The 18,808-nt window shown below is 62.2% G+C and overlaps 10 protein-coding genes across 10 annotated transcripts; 6 read left to right on the forward strand and 4 right to left on the reverse strand.

The window, feature by feature from the left end:
• Positions 1 to 18: 18 nt before the first annotated feature.
• Positions 19 to 1,533, forward strand: MJAP1_002196 (uncharacterized protein; the record flags this gene model as incomplete). Its single annotated transcript, XM_060266139.1, has 1 exon — positions 19 to 1,533. One exon carries the CDS (start codon positions 19 to 21, stop codon positions 1,531 to 1,533), a length of 1,515 nt encoding a protein of 504 aa, XP_060122122.1.
• Positions 1,534 to 1,553: 20 nt separating this feature from the next.
• Positions 1,554 to 2,111, reverse strand: MJAP1_002197 (uncharacterized protein; the record flags this gene model as incomplete). The annotated part of the gene is made up of 1 exon (XM_060266140.1): positions 1,554 to 2,111. One exon carries the CDS (start codon positions 2,109 to 2,111, stop codon positions 1,554 to 1,556), a length of 558 nt encoding a protein of 185 aa, XP_060122123.1.
• Positions 2,112 to 2,215: 104 nt separating this feature from the next.
• On the forward strand, positions 2,216 to 2,702 carry SUI1 (Eukaryotic translation initiation factor eIF-1; the record flags this gene model as incomplete). Its single annotated transcript, XM_060266141.1, has 4 exons — positions 2,216 to 2,243; positions 2,310 to 2,462; positions 2,491 to 2,623; positions 2,654 to 2,702. The coding sequence occupies 4 exons, from the start codon at positions 2,216 to 2,218 to the stop codon at positions 2,700 to 2,702; spliced, it is 363 nt and encodes a 120-aa protein (XP_060122124.1).
• A 463-nt stretch (positions 2,703 to 3,165) lies between these two features.
• On the forward strand, positions 3,166 to 3,796 carry FCF1 (rRNA-processing protein fcf1; the record flags this gene model as incomplete). Its single annotated transcript, XM_060266142.1, has 3 exons — positions 3,166 to 3,236; positions 3,263 to 3,474; positions 3,498 to 3,796. The coding sequence occupies 3 exons, from the start codon at positions 3,166 to 3,168 to the stop codon at positions 3,794 to 3,796; spliced, it is 582 nt and encodes a 193-aa protein (XP_060122125.1).
• Positions 3,797 to 3,818: 22 nt separating this feature from the next.
• On the reverse strand, positions 3,819 to 4,823 carry MJAP1_002200 (uncharacterized protein; the record flags this gene model as incomplete). Its single annotated transcript, XM_060266143.1, has 1 exon — positions 3,819 to 4,823. One exon carries the CDS (start codon positions 4,821 to 4,823, stop codon positions 3,819 to 3,821), a length of 1,005 nt encoding a protein of 334 aa, XP_060122126.1.
• Positions 4,824 to 5,262: 439 nt separating this feature from the next.
• Positions 5,263 to 6,526, forward strand: MJAP1_002201 (uncharacterized protein; the record flags this gene model as incomplete). Its single annotated transcript, XM_060266144.1, has 4 exons — positions 5,263 to 5,502; positions 5,526 to 5,609; positions 5,638 to 5,986; positions 6,009 to 6,526. 4 exons carry the CDS (start codon positions 5,263 to 5,265, stop codon positions 6,524 to 6,526), a joined length of 1,191 nt encoding a protein of 396 aa, XP_060122127.1.
• A 282-nt stretch (positions 6,527 to 6,808) lies between these two features.
• On the forward strand, positions 6,809 to 8,690 carry SAR1 (COPII coat GTPase; the record flags this gene model as incomplete). The annotated part of the gene is made up of 10 exons (XM_060266145.1): positions 6,809 to 6,832; positions 6,894 to 6,912; positions 6,961 to 7,019; positions 7,058 to 7,118; positions 7,147 to 7,212; positions 7,242 to 7,474; positions 7,512 to 7,613; positions 7,880 to 8,005; positions 8,373 to 8,599; positions 8,636 to 8,690. The coding sequence occupies 10 exons, from the start codon at positions 6,809 to 6,811 to the stop codon at positions 8,688 to 8,690; spliced, it is 972 nt and encodes a 323-aa protein (XP_060122128.1).
• A 323-nt stretch (positions 8,691 to 9,013) lies between these two features.
• MJAP1_002203 (uncharacterized protein) lies at positions 9,014 to 11,733 on the forward strand (the record flags this gene model as incomplete). Its single annotated transcript, XM_060266146.1, has 2 exons — positions 9,014 to 9,388; positions 9,583 to 11,733. The coding sequence occupies 2 exons, from the start codon at positions 9,014 to 9,016 to the stop codon at positions 11,731 to 11,733; spliced, it is 2,526 nt and encodes an 841-aa protein (XP_060122129.1).
• Positions 11,734 to 11,753: 20 nt separating this feature from the next.
• MJAP1_002204 (uncharacterized protein) lies at positions 11,754 to 12,195 on the reverse strand (the record flags this gene model as incomplete). Its single annotated transcript, XM_060266147.1, has 2 exons — positions 11,754 to 11,969; positions 11,992 to 12,195. The coding sequence occupies 2 exons, from the start codon at positions 12,193 to 12,195 to the stop codon at positions 11,754 to 11,756; spliced, it is 420 nt and encodes a 139-aa protein (XP_060122130.1).
• Positions 12,196 to 12,225: 30 nt separating this feature from the next.
• Positions 12,226 to 18,759, reverse strand: MON2 (Endocytosis and vacuole integrity protein; the record flags this gene model as incomplete). The annotated part of the gene is made up of 3 exons (XM_060266148.1): positions 12,226 to 12,386; positions 12,409 to 13,849; positions 13,993 to 18,759. The coding sequence occupies 3 exons, from the start codon at positions 18,757 to 18,759 to the stop codon at positions 12,226 to 12,228; spliced, it is 6,369 nt and encodes a 2,122-aa protein (XP_060122131.1).
• Positions 18,760 to 18,808: the final 49 nt, after the last annotated feature.

Genomic DNA, 18,808 nt, shown 5'->3' on the forward strand with positions numbered 1-18,808 from the left:
CGCTTGGCAACACGCACGATGGCCGCGATGCGGCTGGGGTCGCTTTCTCTTCCTGCGTCGGAGGAGGAGAGGATGCGTGCGAGTATCCAGAAAGAGCTTGATATGTACCTCCAGCCTGCGGATCATGTCCCCTCCAGCTCGTTTTTGCAGGAAAACAGTTTAAAGCACAGCACAACACGGGGCGACTACGCCCGCCGCCTCCAGCTGCGGCGCTCGATGCCGTACTCGGACGAGTCGGAGGTGTCGGACGACGACCAGGCCGGGCGCATGTTTTCCGAGTCGACCGGAAACCACACCCTGTTCCTCGCGACGCCGCGCGGCAAGGGCCAGCGCCAGGCGCGGCATCCGCGCCCGCCGCTCAGCCGCTTCACAAAAGAGCACCTGAATATCTCGCGCATCGCTCGCGTCGAGGACGCCGCCGACGAGGAGGCGCCGCCGAAGCGCGCACCGCCGAAGCGCACGCCGCCGAAGCGCGCGCCGAGCCCGCAGAGCAGCCGGCACTCGAGCGCCGAGACCAAGGTGAACAGCGACGAGGGCACGCCGCACGTCCCGGAAAACGTGCGCTGGGTCGAGCAGCAGCTGCGTGCGCTCACCTCCTATATCCACGACATGGAGCAGAAGCTCGCGCAGGTCGGCTCGGGCGCTGCCGCCGACACGCTTGGGGAGCGCGTCGCACGGCTCGAGGGAGCGCTGCGTGCGCAAGAAGACGAGCTCAAGCAACTCTCGCACACGTTCTACGAGCACGAGGCGCAGTGCATGCCGGGGCGCCTCGAGTCCGCCGTGCACCAGCTCGCTGCGCGTCTTGACCGGATGGAGCCCCGCAGCCCTCGTGCCGAGCACCAAGCGCCACGCCCTGCTCCCACCGAGACAGTCGACGTGGACGCTAGCATCGCGCGCCTCTACGACGAGCTCGCGCGCATCTCGCACGCGCTGGGGCAGATGCAGTCTGCGCATGCCCCGCGTGGGACGCGGCCTGCTGCGCCCCTTACGCCGCCGTACGAGAAGGAACACAGCATGTACGCGCCGCGCGTGCCCTCAAACGACCCTATACCCCGTGCGCCTGCCGACGATCTCGCGCCGGCGCACGAGCGGTACGAGCAAATCTGCCGCATGGTCGCCGACCTGATGGGCCTCGCGCCGGGCGCCGAGCCGAGCTTCCGGCGCACGCGCAGGGACCGTACGCGCGCCAGCATCAAGCAGCGCGAGGCGGCCGAGGTGTCTGCCGAAATGCTGCTGCGCCGCCTGAACGAGGTTCCGGCGCCCCGCCTGTCGTCTGTCGAGCTGAGCGTGCTCGAGCAGGTCTTTGATCAGCACTGCCGCGACTTTGTGCGGCAGCGGCAGATCTACTCCGAGATGGCCGACGACCTGAAGCGCCTCGAGCCGGGGATGGACCGCAAAATGCGCCGCGCCCTCACGCAGAGCGTCCACAACTCAATCGACGCTCTCGAGGCCGAGGCGACGCGCCTGAACGAGCTCCATGCGCACCTTGCGCGCCACGGCCGTACGGCGCGCTACGATGTACATGGTTCGTAACGTAGAATGTATACGGGTATCTATGCGTTGCGCTGGATCTTGTCCAGCATGACTTCCATCCGCGCGCCAAGATCGGGCTGGCCACGCGCGCGGCCTTTGGCGCTGGGGCTCTTTTTGTTCCACAGCGCACGGCGCGCCTCGCGCTCCTGCATGGCCTGCTCGGCCGTGCGCTTTGGCCCCTCGGCCTTGGGCTCCTTTTTCTTAGGGGGGGCGTGGAAATAGGGCAGCTTTTTCTTCGTGGGGCGCTCGGCGGTGGCGCGTGGCCGCTCGTCCTTCTTTTCCACCTGCTCCAAGAGGTCGTCAGCAGGGTCCTCTGGGGCAAAGCGGCCGAGGTCCTGCGTCTCTTCCGGCTCGGGCATCTCGGCCGGCGCGCCTTCACGCTCGAGCAGCTTGTTGTAGGCTTTTTTGACCTTGGCTTTATGAATGAGATCCGCCTTGAGCTTCTTTGCGCGGCCGATGTATGCACCGCTCGGCACATTCGTAGCGCCGACAGAGAATCCACCGCGGGGACGCTGGCCTTGCGGCGCGCGCGTCCGGTGCTTCACCACACTGCGCTTGTGTCCGTCGAGTCGCGCCATGGCGGAGAGCGAATGTCACGTGACATACCAGTGGACGTCGTCACCGCCTTTTGTAGCGTCTTCGCATCTCCCCGAGTGAAGCAGTAACACACCCCAGACAGCTTATGAGCATTCAGAACTTGGCCAGCTACGGTATGTATCGTGGCAATGCGAGTTGAGCATGCTGCGATGCGGGAACAGTTGCTGACCAATATGCAGACCCCTTCGCGGACGTTGGCGAAGACCAACCCATTGCTGAGGAAATTGTGGAAGAGAAGAAGAAGCCTTCCCAGGTTCAGAACTACGTCCACATCCGTATTCAGCAGCGCAACGGTCGTAAGACGCTGACCACGCTCCAGGGTCTCCCGAAGGGTAAGTGGCGTGATGTTTCTGACGACAGAGTATGACCCCAAGAAGCTGCTGAAGGCTTTCAAGAAGGAGTTTGCTTGCAACGGCACGCTCGTTGAGGACGAGGAGCTCGGCCAGGTTATCCAGCTTCAGGGTGACCAGCGCCAGAAGATCTCGATGTTCCTGTACGTTCTTTTTTTTACGGCTGACCACAGGATTGAGGAGGGCATTCCCAAGCAGGACGTCAAGGTGCACGGTTTCTAAATAATGTATGCGCGTCGACCGCGCTCGCTTGGCCGGCAGTACGAGCGATCTACGCTGCTGCACGGCCTCTGGCAGGACCACAAAACGCCGGGATCCTGTCACTTCCCAAGTCCAGTCCAGCATGGAAGAACACATGGCCGCTTGTGTGATAGGGATGGACTTATCCCTTGGTGCAGGGGTCCCAGCTTGCATCCATGTACTATTTCGGGACGCTCTTCTTCGCTTTGTTTTCGGCTGGCAATGTCGCATCGCCTCGCTCAGTATCCGAGGTGGGCGGAGTGGTGCTCCATGTACCTGCGATCTATTTGCTATTGCCATACATTCCTACGACATAGTTGGATACGACGTCGACGAAGCTGTGCCTTGCTTGGACCTCTCCGCGCCCCCTCTGCAGGGTCCGCGAACAGTCACGTGCAATGCTTTTTTTGCTCAGTGGCAAGTGGAGTGCAGCGTGGACAGCGCCATGGGCAAGCAGAAGCAAGTGCGCAAGTTTGGCGCGGTGAAGCGCCTGCTGAACCCCAACGATACGCGACTGTACGTCTTCTACCTACTCACACCAGGAAATCCAATCAGGAAAAGGCTGTCGCCGACGCCAAAAAGGCCGACGAAAAGAAGAAGCATGTCGAGCTCGCCGCCTCATCCATGTTCTTCCAGCACAACTCGGCGCTGGGGCCGCCTTACCGTGTTCTCGTGGATACCAACTTTATCAACTTTAGCTTGCAGAACAAGATCGAGCTGATTCAGGGCATGATGGACTGCCTCTATGCGAAAAGTACGTCGCGCCCACTCACCCAGCGATTCCCTGCATCACCACCTGTGTCATCTCGGAGCTGGAAAAGCTCGGCCCCAAGTACCGCATCGCACTGCGTGTCGCTCGTGACCCCCGCTTCGAGCGTCTCGAGTGCAGCCACAAAGGAACGTATGCAGACGACTGCATCATCGAGCGGATAAAGAGCCACAAGTGCTACATCGTCGCGACGTGCGATCGCGAGCTGCGCCGCCGTGTGCGCCAGGTGCCTGGTATCCCTCTGATGTACATCGCACGTCGGCAGTTCCGCATCGAGCGCCTTCCCGACCAGGGCGCTCCGTCGTAACGCTTTGTACCCTATTGATAGATTACCCCAACGCTATTCTGTACATGTCGTCTCCGATAAGGTGGCGCACAGCGCCCAGCCGTTTGTGGAGCCAGTCGCGCACCTCTTCCGTGTCGATGCCGGCGAGGCGCACCATGAGGCCCGGCAGTGCACTGGGCGCTTTTTTGGGATCGCTACCGGGAATCGGCGCACTGGCGCTTAGCGAGCTTGCGCTCCACAGCACGGGGGGGGGCTCGATACGCGATGAGCCTGTGGTACCCCCGGAGCGCAGCAGCGGCTGCGGCTGCTGGATCGCGTCAAACTCTTCTTCCATCGCTTGGCAGATCGTCGCGACCTCAGGGCCATAGAGCAGCAACGTCGCATAACAGGTATAAGGCGCACAGCGGTGGGACAGATCCGTTGGCACATCGCGTATCAGCTTTTCCGGAAGGTCCTGTGAAAGCTCCTGGCAGTCGCGTGCAATCACTTGGCCGTCGACACGCACTTCGTTCCGGCTGTGGTAGAGGTAAAAGTGCCAGAACTCGGGGATGCGGTGCATATCCGTGCTCTCTTTCGGTCCATCAATCAGCAAACGCCCCGAGGTGAACCAATCCAGGAGGACCAGGGAGGAGGTCTGTGCGCACCGCAGGTCAATGCGTTGCGTCTGGACGTAGCGCGAGCGCGCAAAGCACGTCACGGGCTCGGGCAACAGGACAAGCGTTGCATGAGGGCGCACAATGTACCGAAAGTACTGCTCCGACACCGGCAGCGACGGCCTGGCATGCTGCAGCTTCTCCAGGAAGTCGCCGCCGCGTCGCTCGCAGTAGACTTTTGTGCTTCCTTGCGTGAGGAGCAAGAGGCGCGTATGCGACCCTACGTCCACATCCAGATCGATATGATCTCCGCTCACGAGCCCGCCCCCAAAGCTCACCACGAACAGCACACCGACGCCCTTGACCGGCAGTGCATTGTACGCCGCCGCGCCAAGCGTCGCGTCTCGGCACGACGCGTGAGGCGTCAGGAGGCGCAGCGGAAATTTCCCCTCCATATGCGAAAATATTGGCGCTGAAACTCCGCCAGGCTCGGCCGTCCTACGCAGAAAGGCGGATCCGTGCGCATGGCACGGTCCTTGCGCCATGAATCCGTGCACGCGGTGGCTCCTGCACGGTGTGCCTGGTCACGCGCCGCCGCCACCGCGCAGCGGCCACGTGTCGTGACTCGCCTGACCTTATCGGCCGAGGTGGCCCCGGTGGACAAACCTGGGGTGACGCACGGGAGGGGAACGATCTACTTTGTAGGAACCTGTGACGGCCTACTCGTGGAGACCAGACGCGCATCCCTATTCGCTTCTTTCTTTAGGGACATAACACGACACTTAACGCTTAACCGGTGCTCCTTATACCAAACTAGAGCAGCGCGTCTCCAGCATGAGTGGAGCCAAACTTCAAGGTACGTCTCCACGCGGATCCATGGCTAACACGACAGGTATGGAGGACCCAAACAAGGTCGTGAAGGTGCTTGCCTCGGATGGCAAGACTGGTGAGCAGCGTGAGCTAGCCTATACCAGTTGCCGCATCATCGGCAACGGCAGTTTCGGTGTTGTGTTCCAGGCCCGCCTCGTGCGCAATGCGTCCGAGGAGGGCGAGCAGGTGGCTGCCTCGGACGACAGCACTGAGGGCAACGATAGCATTGCGATTAAGAAAGTGCTGCAAGACAAGCGCTTCAAGGTGCGTTGACCTTGCTTACGCAGAACCGTGAGCTCCAGATTATGCGTGTGATCAAACACCCGAATGTGGTCGACTTGCGCGCGTACTTTTACACGAACGGCGACAAGGTATGCACGCGCCACCAACTGACCACAGAAAGACGAAGTGTTTCTGAATCTGGTGCTCGAATACGTACCGGAAACCGTGTACCGTGCTACTCGTCACTATACCAAGGTGAAGCAGACGATGCCGATGCTCTTGGTAAAGCTGTACATGTATCAGATTCTGAGGAGTCTGGCGTATATCCACTCGCTCGGTATCTGCCACCGTGATATTAAGCCGCAAAACCTGCTGCTCGACCCGCGGACGGGCGTGCTGAAGCTCTGTGACTTTGGTTCGGCCAAGATCTTGGTGCCGGGCGAGCCGAACGTGAGCTACATCTGCTCGCGTTACTACCGTGCCCCTGAGCTGATCTTTGGCGCGACGAACTACACTACGAATATCGGTATGTTGCTTTCATCTAACAGTAGATATCTGGTCCACTGGCTGTGTGATGGCCGAGCTGATGCAGGGTCTGCCCCTCTTCCCTGGCGAGAGCGGCATCGACCAGCTCGTTGAGATTATCAAGGTCCTGGGTACGCCGTCGCGTGAACAGATCAAGACGATGAACCCGAACTACATGGAGCACAAGTTCCCCCAAATCCGCCCGCATCCCTTCTCCAAGATTTTCCGCCCGCGCACTCCAGCGGATGCTATCGATCTCATCACCAACCTTTTGCAATACACCCCTCATGCACGGTTAACGGCAGTGGAGGCGCTCTGCCACCCCTTCTTTGACGAGCTGCGCGAAGAGGACGTCATCCTCTCTAATGGACGGCCCATGCCCGATCTGTTCAACTTTACCCAGGAGGAACTGTCTGTGCGGCCAGACCTGATCAAGCACCTCGTTCCGCCGCGCGCCGAGGCTGCCCTGCTTCAACGCGGGATTGATGTCAACAACTTTGAGCCGACGCCTGCCGAGGCGCTTCGGGTCACGCTCGAGTAGACATTATCAGACACAGCGTAGGCTGTGCATACCTATATTTTTCGATATTATCATCTCGTACTTGGCCACGATTTCAACAGACGCGCGTCTTCGATCGTGCGGCGTCACGGCGTCGCTTGCCCGCGCCGCTTGGGCCTTCCCCACCGGATGGTGCACGGGGCACCGTATGTCACTTTCGGCCGAGAGCCCACGGACCGACCCCTGGCGCATCGGCCGCCTTCTGGAGACGCATCACCTGTCCATCGCTACCGCCTTTGCTCTTGGTCCTTCAACTCTGCTACCATGTTCATCATCAACTGGTTCTGGGTATGTACATTTACGGGGCACCTCGTAGTCTTCCATGGATGGAAATACTAACACCCAACAGGATATCCTTGCGCAGCTGGGTAGGTCTTGGCCTGTGCCATACGCAACATGATACTAACCGAGTGCAGGTCTGACGCACAAGAATGCCAAGATTCTTTTCCTTGGTCTTGACAATGCCGGAAAGACTGTAGGTAGCCTTGATGCGTGCCCACTAACACGTAACAGACGCTGCTGCACATGCTCAAGAACGACCGTCTTGCTACGCTCCAGCCCACGCTCCACCCTAGTATGTACTATATATACTCACCGTGCAGCCTCGGAGGAGCTTGCTATTGGCCTCGTCAAGTTCACCACGTACGATCTCGGTGGTCACCAGCAGGGTACGTATCCCCACAATTGCTTACGCCAGCGCGCCGTCTCTGGAAGGACTACTTCCCCGAGGTCGACGGTATTGTGTTCCTGGTCGACACCCAGGACCAGGAGCGTTTCCCCGAAGCCCGTGCAGAGCTCGACCAGCTCCTGGCCATTGAGGAGCTGAACAAGGTGCCTTTCCTTGTGCTCGGCAACAAGATCGACGCGCCGGGTGCCGTGTCGGAGGAGGAGCTCCGGCAGGCGCTGGGTCTGTACCAGACCACTGGCAAGGTACGTATTCGCACGCGCACTTTTTCTAACACATCAGGGCAACGTCCCTCTGAAGGACATCCGCCCCATCGAGGTGTTCATGTGCTCGGTTGTCATGCGCCAGGGCTACGGTGAGGGCTTCCGGTGGCTCTCTAGCTACGTACGTATTGACGCTCCGCGGGGGACACGCGTACTGACCATGCTTCTGCTTCGCCCCGATAGATCTAAGCCGCGCCTTCTTCCACGCGCCTTTGTCTGTAGTCCCAACGCTGGTGATCGGGCCTATCGCTGACAAAACACTACGTAACACTTATACGGCCCGTGGCGTCGTATAGTTGCTGGGAAATAATCACGTGATATGCTAGTATTCGGCGAACCCTCCTGGGGCCGCATCTTTGTAGCGTGCTTCACGACCAACGTCTCAAGGCACATATCATCATGGTCAGCTCCTCGCGTCGTGTCAACCGTAAGGCCCACTTTGATGCCCCGGGCCACATCAGGCGCAAGATTATGTCGGCTCCCCTGAACAAGGAGCTGCGCACTGAGCACGGCGTACGTATTCTCACAAAGGTGCCGAGAAGCTGGAAGGTGTGATGCGGATGCACGGACAAGTCAGAATGCAGTAACGATTGACATGGCGTATGAACAGGTGCAAGGGATACATACAGGGAGTGCGAGCATGTGTGCGGACAGAGACCAAACGAATGCACACGGCGACGGACTGTTCATGTCATGACCGGCCGGGTCTTCAGACGGTACTTGACTATGCGTATTCCGTTCGTTGGTCATTAGCACTGTCGCCTACACGCCCTCTCCTATGCCCTCCCCTTTTGATGTTCTTGTCTGTCTTGCTTGCTTTTTGTTTCTCGACACGTATCACCTCATCCACCCCAACGACTCGGCACCCTCCCTCGAACAGGAGCTTACTCTACAGATCCGCTCGCTCCCCATCCGCAAGGACGACGAGGTGATTGTTGTCCGCGGTGCCTCGGTCGGCTCGGAGGGCCGCGTCGTCCAGGTCTACCGCAAGAAGTGGGTCATCCACCTCGAGCGTCTCCAGCGCGAGAAGACCAACGGTGCTACTGCTGCGATCCCCATCCACCCGTCTAACGTTGTGATCACCAAGATCAAGGAGGACAAGGACCGGTATGTACTCCTGTCGTGACAATGGCTAACCATTAGCACTGCTCTCATTGCGCGCAAGTCGGGCAAGAAGGCTGAGGAGGCCAAGGCCTAAGTTCCTCCGTGCTCTTCCCAGTACTGTAGTATTTCCGCCTCATGGCATATGCGCTTCGCGCAGCTCCTCGCTACTTGCTGTAGTGTGAAAAAGCATTCTGCTCAAGAGACGCGTGGACAATTAGTAATCATGTCGACAGCGATGCAGGCGTTGCGTGCGTAGTGGCGTGCCGCTCAGTTTCCCACTGCCTTGATTCCATTGCGTTCCTTGCCACTAAGGTACACGCATTCAGAGTGGTGTGATGAACTGAGACTTTTTTTTGGCTGCACGTCCCGTTCACACGTTTCCCCCGCCCCCTTGTGTGAAGTCTGCTCTTATCGAGTATGGTATCGCAGGAGCCGTACGAGAAACCATCCACATCGGAAGATACAATCAACCACGCATCCGTGGAAGCACATAAGCAGGCCTCTGCGGAGGCTGCCAACGACAAAGGCAAGAGTGTCAAGAAAGATGACGCGTGCTGTGCCTCATCTAATCGTGTCGATCCTGCGTCTGCGCCCGGGACCGACGCCAACAGTGGCCCACTAAAGCTGCATGGCTACAGTGTCGGCGATGACGACTGCAGCGAGACGCGGAGCACTGCGCGCGAGAAGGACGAGTGCGGGGATGTCATGTCCCCTCTGTTGTCGCGCTCCGAGAAGCTGTGTGTCCGGCACCAGCGCATGGCCGACGAAGATACGACGGCGCGACTGCAAAAGGTGCGTACACGCTGGCGACTCCGGCAGGGGCTGCCGCAGTGGGGCGAGGCGTCTACTCTCCCTGCTGTCGGTGGCGGCCGCTTGCGGTCGAACTACCCCGTGCTAGATGAATCCAAGGAGTCGTCCAGTTTGAAGCTTTGGCCTTTCCTTAGCCGGGCCATCGCTATAGAAGTGTCGGCACATACTAACCACAGTCGATTGATACCCTCTCCCTCGCCGAGCAGACCGCTGTCAACACGGTCTGGTCGCTCTTTTCCTCCTCGCCACACTCGCGGAGGGCCATTATTCTGCGGGGCATTTTGACCATGTGCTGTTTCAGCCAACTGTCGCTCCTCTCCTCGGAGCTGGCGATGGCGATCCGGATCGACCCGTTCACCCTATTCCCCCGCGAGGTGTCGCTGCGTGTGCTGGGCTACCTCGATGCGATTAGTCTCGGACGCGCGGCGCAAGTCAGCCGTCTGTGGCGCACGCTGGCCGACAACGACCTACTGTGGCGCAACATGTGCGAGCAGCACATTGAGCGCAAGTGCGAAAAGTGCGGCTGGGGCCTACCGCTTCTCACCGAGCGCCGCGCGCGCAAGGAACAGGAGCCGCTGAGCTCGTCGGGCATTTCGCTAGCCCAAGACGAAGAGTACCGCGAGGCTGCCGCATCGTCCGGCGACGGCAGCTTGCGCCGCAGCGTCACGGCGGCTGCAAACGCAGCGGCCCTGCAGCGTCGCTCGCTCCTGACGCCCCACGGCTCGCCGTACGGCTCGCGCTCGCAGTCGCCAGCCGACGAGCACGCCGCCAAGCGCCAGCGCCTCGACAGCGATAGTGACACGTCGGAGCGCTCGAAGCGCATCGCCGGCAAGGGACACGGCAAGACGCGGCCGTGGAAGGCCGTGTACTGCGAGCGACTCGTGATCGAGCGCAACTGGCGCCGTGGTCGGCACTCTGTGCGCCTCTTGCAAGGGCACACCGACGGTATCATGTCGCTGAGCTTCCGCGAGACAGTGAGCCGCCTGCCGTACCCTGTGCTGATTACCGGCAGCTACGACCGCACGGTGCGCGTGTGGAATCTGCGCACTGGCGAGCTTTTACGCACACTCTGCGGCCACGCGCGCGGCGTGCGCTGCCTGCAGTTTGACGACGTCAAGCTGATTACCGGCTCGATGGACCGCACGCTCAAGATCTGGAACTGGCGTACTGGTGAGCTGTTGCGCACGCTAGAAGGACACACCGAAGGCATTGTGAGCCTCAACTTTAACGACTCTGTGCTGGCGAGCGGCAGTGCCGACAGCAACGTCCGCGTGTGGAACTTTCATACCGGCGAGTGCTACTCGCTGCGGGGCCATCGCGACTGGGTGAACGCAGTGCAGCTGTGGTCTGCGCCAGCGCCGCGCGGCCGCAAAGAGGACGGTGTGGTACCGCCCATGTTCCTCTTTTCTGCGTCAGACGACGGCACGATCCGCCTCTGGGACCTGCAAACGCGCGAGTGCATTCTGGTCTACCGCGGCCACGTCGGCCAAGTTCAGTCGCTGAAGCTGGTCATGATGGACCATGCATCGGTGCGCAAGCTGAGCCGCGGCACAACGACGCTGCCGAGCAACGCGCCGATCGGTCCCGACGACCCCCTCGAGACGCCGCCGACCGAAGGCGCGTCGACGCCGGGCAAGACGGAGGCGGCGCCTGCACGCTCGGCGGCCAGCTGCAGCTACACGCCGAGCAATGCGCAGGACGAGCAGATGGTGCACGCCTCGGCGCCTGCGCTCCCCGAGCGTTTCTACTACCAGCCGAACGGCGCGCCGAACGGCGAGGAGGATGCAGAATCGCGCCCCCGTCCCATCCCCTCGTCGATCGGCCTGACGCAGCGGCGCCTCGGCGCAGCAGGCCTTGTTCCCCCACTGCCCGCCTTCGCGTCGATGGACGACATCGAGGACGGGATCTTTTGCCACGACGAGCCCGATGGCGCGACGGACGCCGCAAACGCCAAAGGGCCGTGCAAGGCCAAGCGCCCGGTGCTTGTCTCGGGCTCCCTGGATAATACGCTAAAGCTATGGGACGTGCGCACTGGGCAGTGCTTCCGCACGCTCTTTGGGCACGTCGAAGGTGTGTGGAGCGTCGACGTCGATACGCTCCGCATCGTCTCTGCCTCACACGACCGCACGGTCAAGGTGTGGGACCGCGACACTGCGCAGTGCCAAAACACGCTTGTTGGCCACCGCGCCGCAGTGACGTGCATTGGACTGGGCGATGACAAGATCGTGAGCGGCAGTGACGATGGCGATGTACGAGTATGGAGCTTTGCTCCCGAACCCCTGTCCTTCCCGGATCACAAGGAGGCCGCGTGCGAGGGCAAGACATAGTGTATGATAGAGATTGCTACCTACTCCTCTTTGGGCAAGAGCGACTGCAGCAGCGCAATCTCCTTGTCCTCCTTCTCGGCCAGATCGGGGCGCGGCTCCGGCTTGGCGTTGCGGAAGACCTTGGCGGCGTCGGTGCGCTTCTTGATGCCTTTTTGCAGCATCTTGATCACAGACGGCGCTTTCTGGTTCGCCTGCGCCTTGGTCTTTTCAGCGTACTGGAGGTCCGTGAGGATACCCTGCGTGAGCATAGAGACGTACACCAAGCACCGTCGCCGTGTTGGCGTCCTTGGCGAGGCGCGCCTGCTTCCAGCGCTGCTTCAGCGCAGCAAGCGTGGGCGCATCCAGGGGGTTCGGGCCGCTCGGCGCGCGGTTCGAAGACATGCGCACCATCGCAGGCGCACGCAGAACCGGCGCGCGCAGCGCCGGCGACCGCAGGCTCGGCAGCGCAAATCGGAGCGACATCGAGGAAAGACGACACCTCCACTGTGGAGACTATGGCGCTCGACGCACGAGCAGCGGGCACGCATCGGTGCGCGTGCGCACGTCGTACGGACGCGAGACGATCCAGCGCTTGGCCACGATCGGGCGGCTGTCTGACTCAAAGTGAAGGGTGTTGATGAGGATGCTAATAAATGATTTCATTTCGGCGATTGCTGCGTGAGTCGCGAAACGTACCGAATTGTCGTCCAATGCATGCACGCGGCCCCTGCAGAAACGAGAGGCCGCCGTAGGACGAGTATGTCTGCGCACCAGGCATCGGCTCGGCCCAGCGCTCGGGGCGGAAAGTGTGTGCATCTTCGCCCCAGAGCGTAGGGTCCTGCGAGATGGCGGCGAGGGGGATCATGATAATGGTATCTTTTTCCACAAGCGTGCAGCGCCCATCCTGCGCAGGGATCACGTCACGTTCAGCGGCCATGCGAGAAGTGGTGTGGATCGCACCGTGGAGCCGCAGCGACTCGCGGATGCACCAGTCAAGGTACGGCAGCGCCTCCAGCTCGTCCATCGAGAGGTCGCGATGCTCGTCGCGCGCGCCGCTCTGGCCGTGTACAGCGAGGCCGAGACGCGTGCGCGTCGCGCGGATCTCAGAGCGCAGCTTTTCCTGTACGTAAGGGTGCCTGGAAAGCATGAGCAGGAGCCATGTCATTTGCGTTGCAGTGGTTTCGTGGCCGGCAAAAATAAAGGTCGAGAGCTGCGCGACAAGCTCGTCATCTGTGAGCACTGCGCGGTCTAATATGCTCGTTTTCTCGGTTTTAGGGCGCTGGGAATTGGTATTGGCACGCAACAGAGTCGCCAAGAGGTCGGGGCGCTCTTCTTCATTCGTCGCACGGTACAGGCCCGTGTCCGGTCCGAGGATCGATGCTTTGGCTTCGCGAACAATCTGCTCCGCAACGCGAAAGAGCACGCGCGAGGCGCTCCGGAACTGGAAGGACGTGAAGCCGATCGGAAAAATCTCTAGCGCAGGAAAGATCATCGTCAACGCGTCGAACAAGTTTTTGGCGAGCGACGTGCGTGTCGCAATGTCTAGCGCGTGCTCAAACGCGGCCGTGAGGGGGTGCGTGGCGTGTGCACGCCCTTGCTTGTCATTGCGCACACTCTCGAGCGTGCCAAACTCGATGTGAAAGGCTGCCGATCCAAGTGCGTCGAGTGCCGTGCACCCCATCAGCTTGTATATGTCGGAAAGGACGCCCACATCGCCCGACACATGCAGCAGGTGGTCGCTGAGCGCGTGCGCGTGCCGGTCAAAGATCGGCGCGAGCTTGCGGATCGAGCGGCCCGAGAAACCAGGCTGGATCGCACGCTTTTGACGCTTATGTGCATCGCCCTCAGCGACAAGCATGCCGTCGCCCATGAGGCCGGCGAGAAGACGCTGCACAACGCGCACCTTGGGGTAGGAGTAGGCCTTGCGGCGCAGGACGTGGTCGACCGCAACAGGGTCCGTGACAAGCAGCCGCGGCTCACCAAACGTGCCCCAGATACGCACCACACCACCATACTCTGCGCTCCATTCCAAAAACACGGGGACAATGTCGCGGCGCAGCAGGTCGCACAGGTTGCCGTACCAGAACGACGGACACAGCGGTCCAGGCACCGTACGGAGCCACTTGCTCCAGCGCAACTGGAGCAGGAGACATTTGCATACCACGTAGCTTACAACACCTCCCAACAAGCCTACTATACTATACGCAAGGACGTCCATGGCAAGATCCAAACCTACCCTGCCCCCTCTCCTTTGTCTCACTCCACATGGTCCGTGCTCACCTGCGCGAGCCACGCACTGCGCTGCTGCTGCGTCTTTTGCGCGAGTGCCATGGGCGTCGTGCGCCCGGGCGGCGTGCGTGTCGCCCGTGCCACCAGCTCCTTGGTCCCGTGCGGAAAGAGCGTGGGGCTCAGCGGCGCCAGGCTCGATCCGATCGTGGCCTGCTGAGGCAAGGCACTGGGCGACACGTGCATCGCCGCCGCCGCGTCGAGTTCCGTGTGGAGAAAGTAGAGGTGCGCGATCTGCGCGTGGCGCACGGCGTCGGGCAGCGACCAGGGTTTTGGCGGCGCCGTATAGGTCTGCAGTGCTGCATATGCCGTGCCTGGATCGCGCGTGCGTTGCGCGATATCGAGCGTGCCTGGCGCGAGTTCCAGCGTGCTCAGCTGGTGCAGCACATAGTTGACTTCTTCCATGCGCACGCGAGGCATCGGAATGCCGCCGCGCACTGCGCCATCTGCGACATAGGCGCGCAGCACATCGCTGCAGTGCGACAGGAGCGCAGGAAGCACGAGTACGGAAAGCAGGCGGCGGCCGACGGGCGCAGCGCCGTCCGCACGGCACAGCGCAAAGAGCAGGTCATAGGTCCAGTAGACGAATCGCTCTTTACTGCTTGCCGTAATGGGAAGCAGCGAGCCGTGATCCGGCGCGCTACGCACCCCGCGCTCGTACAAATGCGTCGCACGCACGGCCTGCGGCAGGAAGCGGCCGAGTGCCGTGTGCGCCGCAGGGTCCGCACCTGCTGCCGGCAGCACGTCGCGCTCGAGCGCAACCAAGAGCGAAAAGGCCTGCGCCTCGTACGCATCGCGCGCCGGGCGTGCGCCAGCCGGGACGCTCGCCTGAAGCACATCCTCAAAGCATGCAAACAGGCGCTCGTAGTACAGCGGCGCCTGCTTCGAAGAATACCGCGCGACGACAGACGTGCCTTGGTGTGCGATGGAATAGAGGATCTCGCGTGCGAGCGACGCAAGGCTCGGTGCGCGTTGGTCGTCGTGCTGCAGAGGATCGCGCAGCACATGCAACATCGTCAGGACCGGCACGTCGTACAGCGCAATGTCGGCCGGCTCTGCCTGGTAGGTCGCCTGCCAGTGCATGAGCAGGTCCTCGGCGAGCTGCACGCGCACGCGTGCGACGGGGCCCGGGAGCGACGGCTGTGCCGCGGCCTCGAGCGCGCAGCGCACGTACGCCGCGAGGCTCTCGAGGCGGAGCGCAGGCACATTGTCGCGGCTCGGCAGGCGCTCGAGCGCTTTACGCACGCCGCTGACAAGCGCATAGAGCTGCTTGGTAGACGTTGCGTCGCTGTGAGCGATACCGTGCGTGACGCAGCGCTCGAGCGTGCGCAAGAGCGACTGGAGCGTGTCCTGCGAGAGGTTCGCTTCGAGCGTCGCGTACAGCGGCTCGAGGAGCGCGACGATCGATACGAGGTTCGTTAGCGAGGTGTCGCTGCGCTGTGCCGCACCGATGCGTACCCACGCCTCCCACGCATCGCGCCACGCCTTGCGCAGCGCGGGCGTGGTGACAGGCGTGCGCAGCACGGCAAGAAGCGCATCGAGCGCAGTCTGTGCGACCTTGGACGAGGCGCCCGCGTAGGTCTGCTCGACACGCTCGACAAACATGGCCCAGATCTTGGGGAAGGCGGCGTCCTGCGAAAGGGCCGGGAGAATCGTCTGCAAGATACGCGCAGTGCCTTGCAGTACCAACGTCTGGCTCTCGTCCCACTCGGGGTCCTTGTGCATCGCGTCATAGAGAGGGAAGAGAATCTCGAAAAAGACACGCTCCCAGTCCTTGGCGTACAGTGAACTGTTGTACTGCACCAGCACCTGGAACAGGTTGGCAATCGCACCATTGCGCACGTCGGCACGCGGCACGTCCGCCGTGTCGCGCATGCGGTGCAGGACAAAGAGCCACAGCGCCGACATGCTCTCGTCCGAGCTCTGCGTCTGGCGGCGGTGTACATCGGCGGTGATGTCCCACAGCACGCCGTTCGCCGCCAGTGCGAGGTTCGTATCATCGGACTGCACGCAAAAGCTCGGCAGCGCCGCAATGCACAGCTCGAGCTCGGCATTGCTCAGCGGCGCGAGGTAGTCGGAGCAGATCAGCTGGACACACGCAAACGCGGCCTTGATCAGCGGCACAGGCGACGTGCCCCCTTCCTTGATCGCGCTCGCCGACTCGGCAGATGCGCGACACATGCCAAAGACCACGTCCCAGCCGGCCTGCAGCCGGTGCGCGTTCTTCTCGAGCATGCGCTGCAGGAGATCAATCGCTGCTTTGCGGATCGCAACGTCGACCGGCGCAGTGCGTCCGTCGGCGCGCGCCTGGCGGTCGACGGCAGCGAGGATCGTGCGCTGCCGGCCATGGGCTGAGCTCGGAACGGCCCGCAGCACGCTGTACGCGATCCCATCGAGGACCGACGCGGCGCGCGTGCGCAGCGCGGCCGCGAGGTGGGTATCTTCGAGGATCGCAAAGAGCGCATCGGCGCTCGCGCGCCACGCGCCGTCAGGCAGCTGCGCGGCGATGCGGGGGGTATTCGACAGGCCGACTTGCTCGAGTTCGGCAAGGATCACGAGCGCGGTGCCGTCCTGCGCGTCGCGGGCATGATCGGCACCGAGTGACGCGAGAACCGCGACAAACTGCACAAAGTCCTCGTCCGAGAGCCACATGGCATGCTGAAGCACCTGGCTGAGCGTTGCACGCAGCGCAGGCCCTTCAAGGCCCTCTGGGGCGAGGTAGTGCAAAGGGTAGCCGAGCACCTCGGCAGAGAACGCGCCCGGGGGCGTCGGCAGCGCAGGCGCAGCGCCGGTCGTCGGCACGCTCTGCTGCCCACTGCCAGGCGCGAGCGCGAGCGCCTGCGCGACGGCCTGCAGTACCGACCGCCAGCGTCCCCCGAGGCTCCCTGCGAGGGCGATGGCGGTGTGCGACAAGGCGATTTGGCACGCGAGGTTACGTGCGCCGAGCGTCTTGCCGCCCAGCGCGGCGCCGGGCAGGGCAAAGTCGGTGAGCGTCGCAAGGACACGGTCGCGCTCCTTCTCGAGGCCCAAGGCGCCGGTCGCCTCGGCGAGGTGGACGACGGCAAGCAGCGTCTGATCGAATAGGTAGTCCGGCCCTTGCACGGTAAGGAAGAACGACAAGGCGTCGTTCGCGGGGCGTGCATAGACCTGGAGCATGGCGACGGCACTTGCCAGCTCGTCCTTTGCCTCCATCGCAGGCGGCGCCGTCGTGGCGTTTGCGTATACTTCTGCGTAGCGGCGCAGGACAAAGAGTGCGAGCGACTGCGCGAGGAGGACATGCGACCAGAGCACGAGCAATGCGAGGTACGCATGCGGGAGGGGCGGCGTGCCGGCCTGCGGCGCCTCCGTCTTGTCGAGCTGGTCGAGGAGTTGGATCGGCGGTGCGCTTGTCGGCGTAAACGGCTCAGGGCGCGAGCTCAGCAGACCCTCTGCGGCGTTGCGCACGTTGGCCACGGCAGCGCTGGCTGCGTCGTACAGACTGTAGCTCTTGTCGAGCGACGGCGTGGTCGGCGTTTCTGGGACCTGCTGCCGTGCTGCTGCGAGTGCCGTGTCGAGGACGAGCTGCGAGCTGACCTCGCGCATCGCGGCGAGCAATGCGCCGACGACGTCGGCAAACAGCGGCGCCGGTGGCGCATTCTGTGGCCCTGCCTCGCCTGCGTCGTACCAGTGCCAGAGGCGGCGCATAAAATAGCCGTCCGCGCACAAGCTGCGCACCACCTCGAGCGCCAGGACACGGTGCCAGACCGGGGTGCCCCGCTCGCCCTGCGTCGTCTTGAGGACCATGCGAAGGAGGATCTCAATTTCCAGCACGAGCTCCTCGCTAAACTGGCGCAGTAGCAAAAGGATGAGGCGCATGACGCGCACCACTACCGGGAAGGACGACATCTCGCTGAGCGCCTTGAGCAGCAAAGGGCACGTCGCGCTGCGCAGAATGTACAGCAGCTCGGGGTGCCGCGTCGTGCTCGATGCGGCAAACAAGCGTGCGTGGTTCGTCAAGACACTCTCGAGCAGCTCCAGCACAAACGGCTTCGAGAGTGTTGTTAGCGGTAAGAACGAGGCCGCTTCGCCGTTCGCGAGCGCGCACAGATCGCTCAACACAAAGTAGGCATCGGCAGAGTAGGGAAACAGTGTCACGGGCCCATCGGGCGTCTGCGCGGTGTGCACCGGGAGCGGCGCGGCAGCCGCGGCGTCCTCGCCGCCGTCCTTGATCTCGTCAAAAACGCGGTCCTCGTCGTGGACCTTGTCAAAGACGGTCATGATATTCTGCCGGAGCGTCGCGGCCGCCGTCGAGCTCACGACCGTCACGCGCGAATTCTCGTACAAGGAAAAGCACAGCATGAGCGTGCTCGACAGTTGCTTGGACGTGATGCAGGGATAGGCGGTCAGCAGCGCAGACACCGCCTGCAGGATCTTGAGTTGGACATCAACATCCGTGCGACCGACCGAGCCGAGGAGCTGGTGCAGCATGTCGATGAGCGTCGGCAGCGAGTCGTCAGGCAAGAGGTGCAGCACCACACTGCGCTGCAGCAGTGCAAGCGCAATTAGCACAACCTTGGGCGCACGCGTCTTGCACGCCAACACGATCGGCTGCACCAACGCGTGGTTCGTCCCCCGCTCGCGCTGCAGCGACGTCAGTACGCGGTCCACATCCTCCCCGTTCAGCCGCTGGAGCAGGCTATCCGCGGCGCTGCGTGCCTCGGGGTACTTGCGCCGCGTCTCTGCGACAAGCGCCTGCAGCTCCGACACGATCCGCTGCGGCATCGCGAATGGAGGCGGAGCGCATGGGCCTTTTGGGATTTACGCTCCCTCC

Source organism: Malassezia japonica, chromosome 3, assembly GCF_029542785.1.
Source record: "Malassezia japonica chromosome 3, complete sequence".
Classification (NCBI taxonomy): Eukaryota; Fungi; Basidiomycota; class Malasseziomycetes; order Malasseziales; family Malasseziaceae; genus Malassezia; species Malassezia japonica.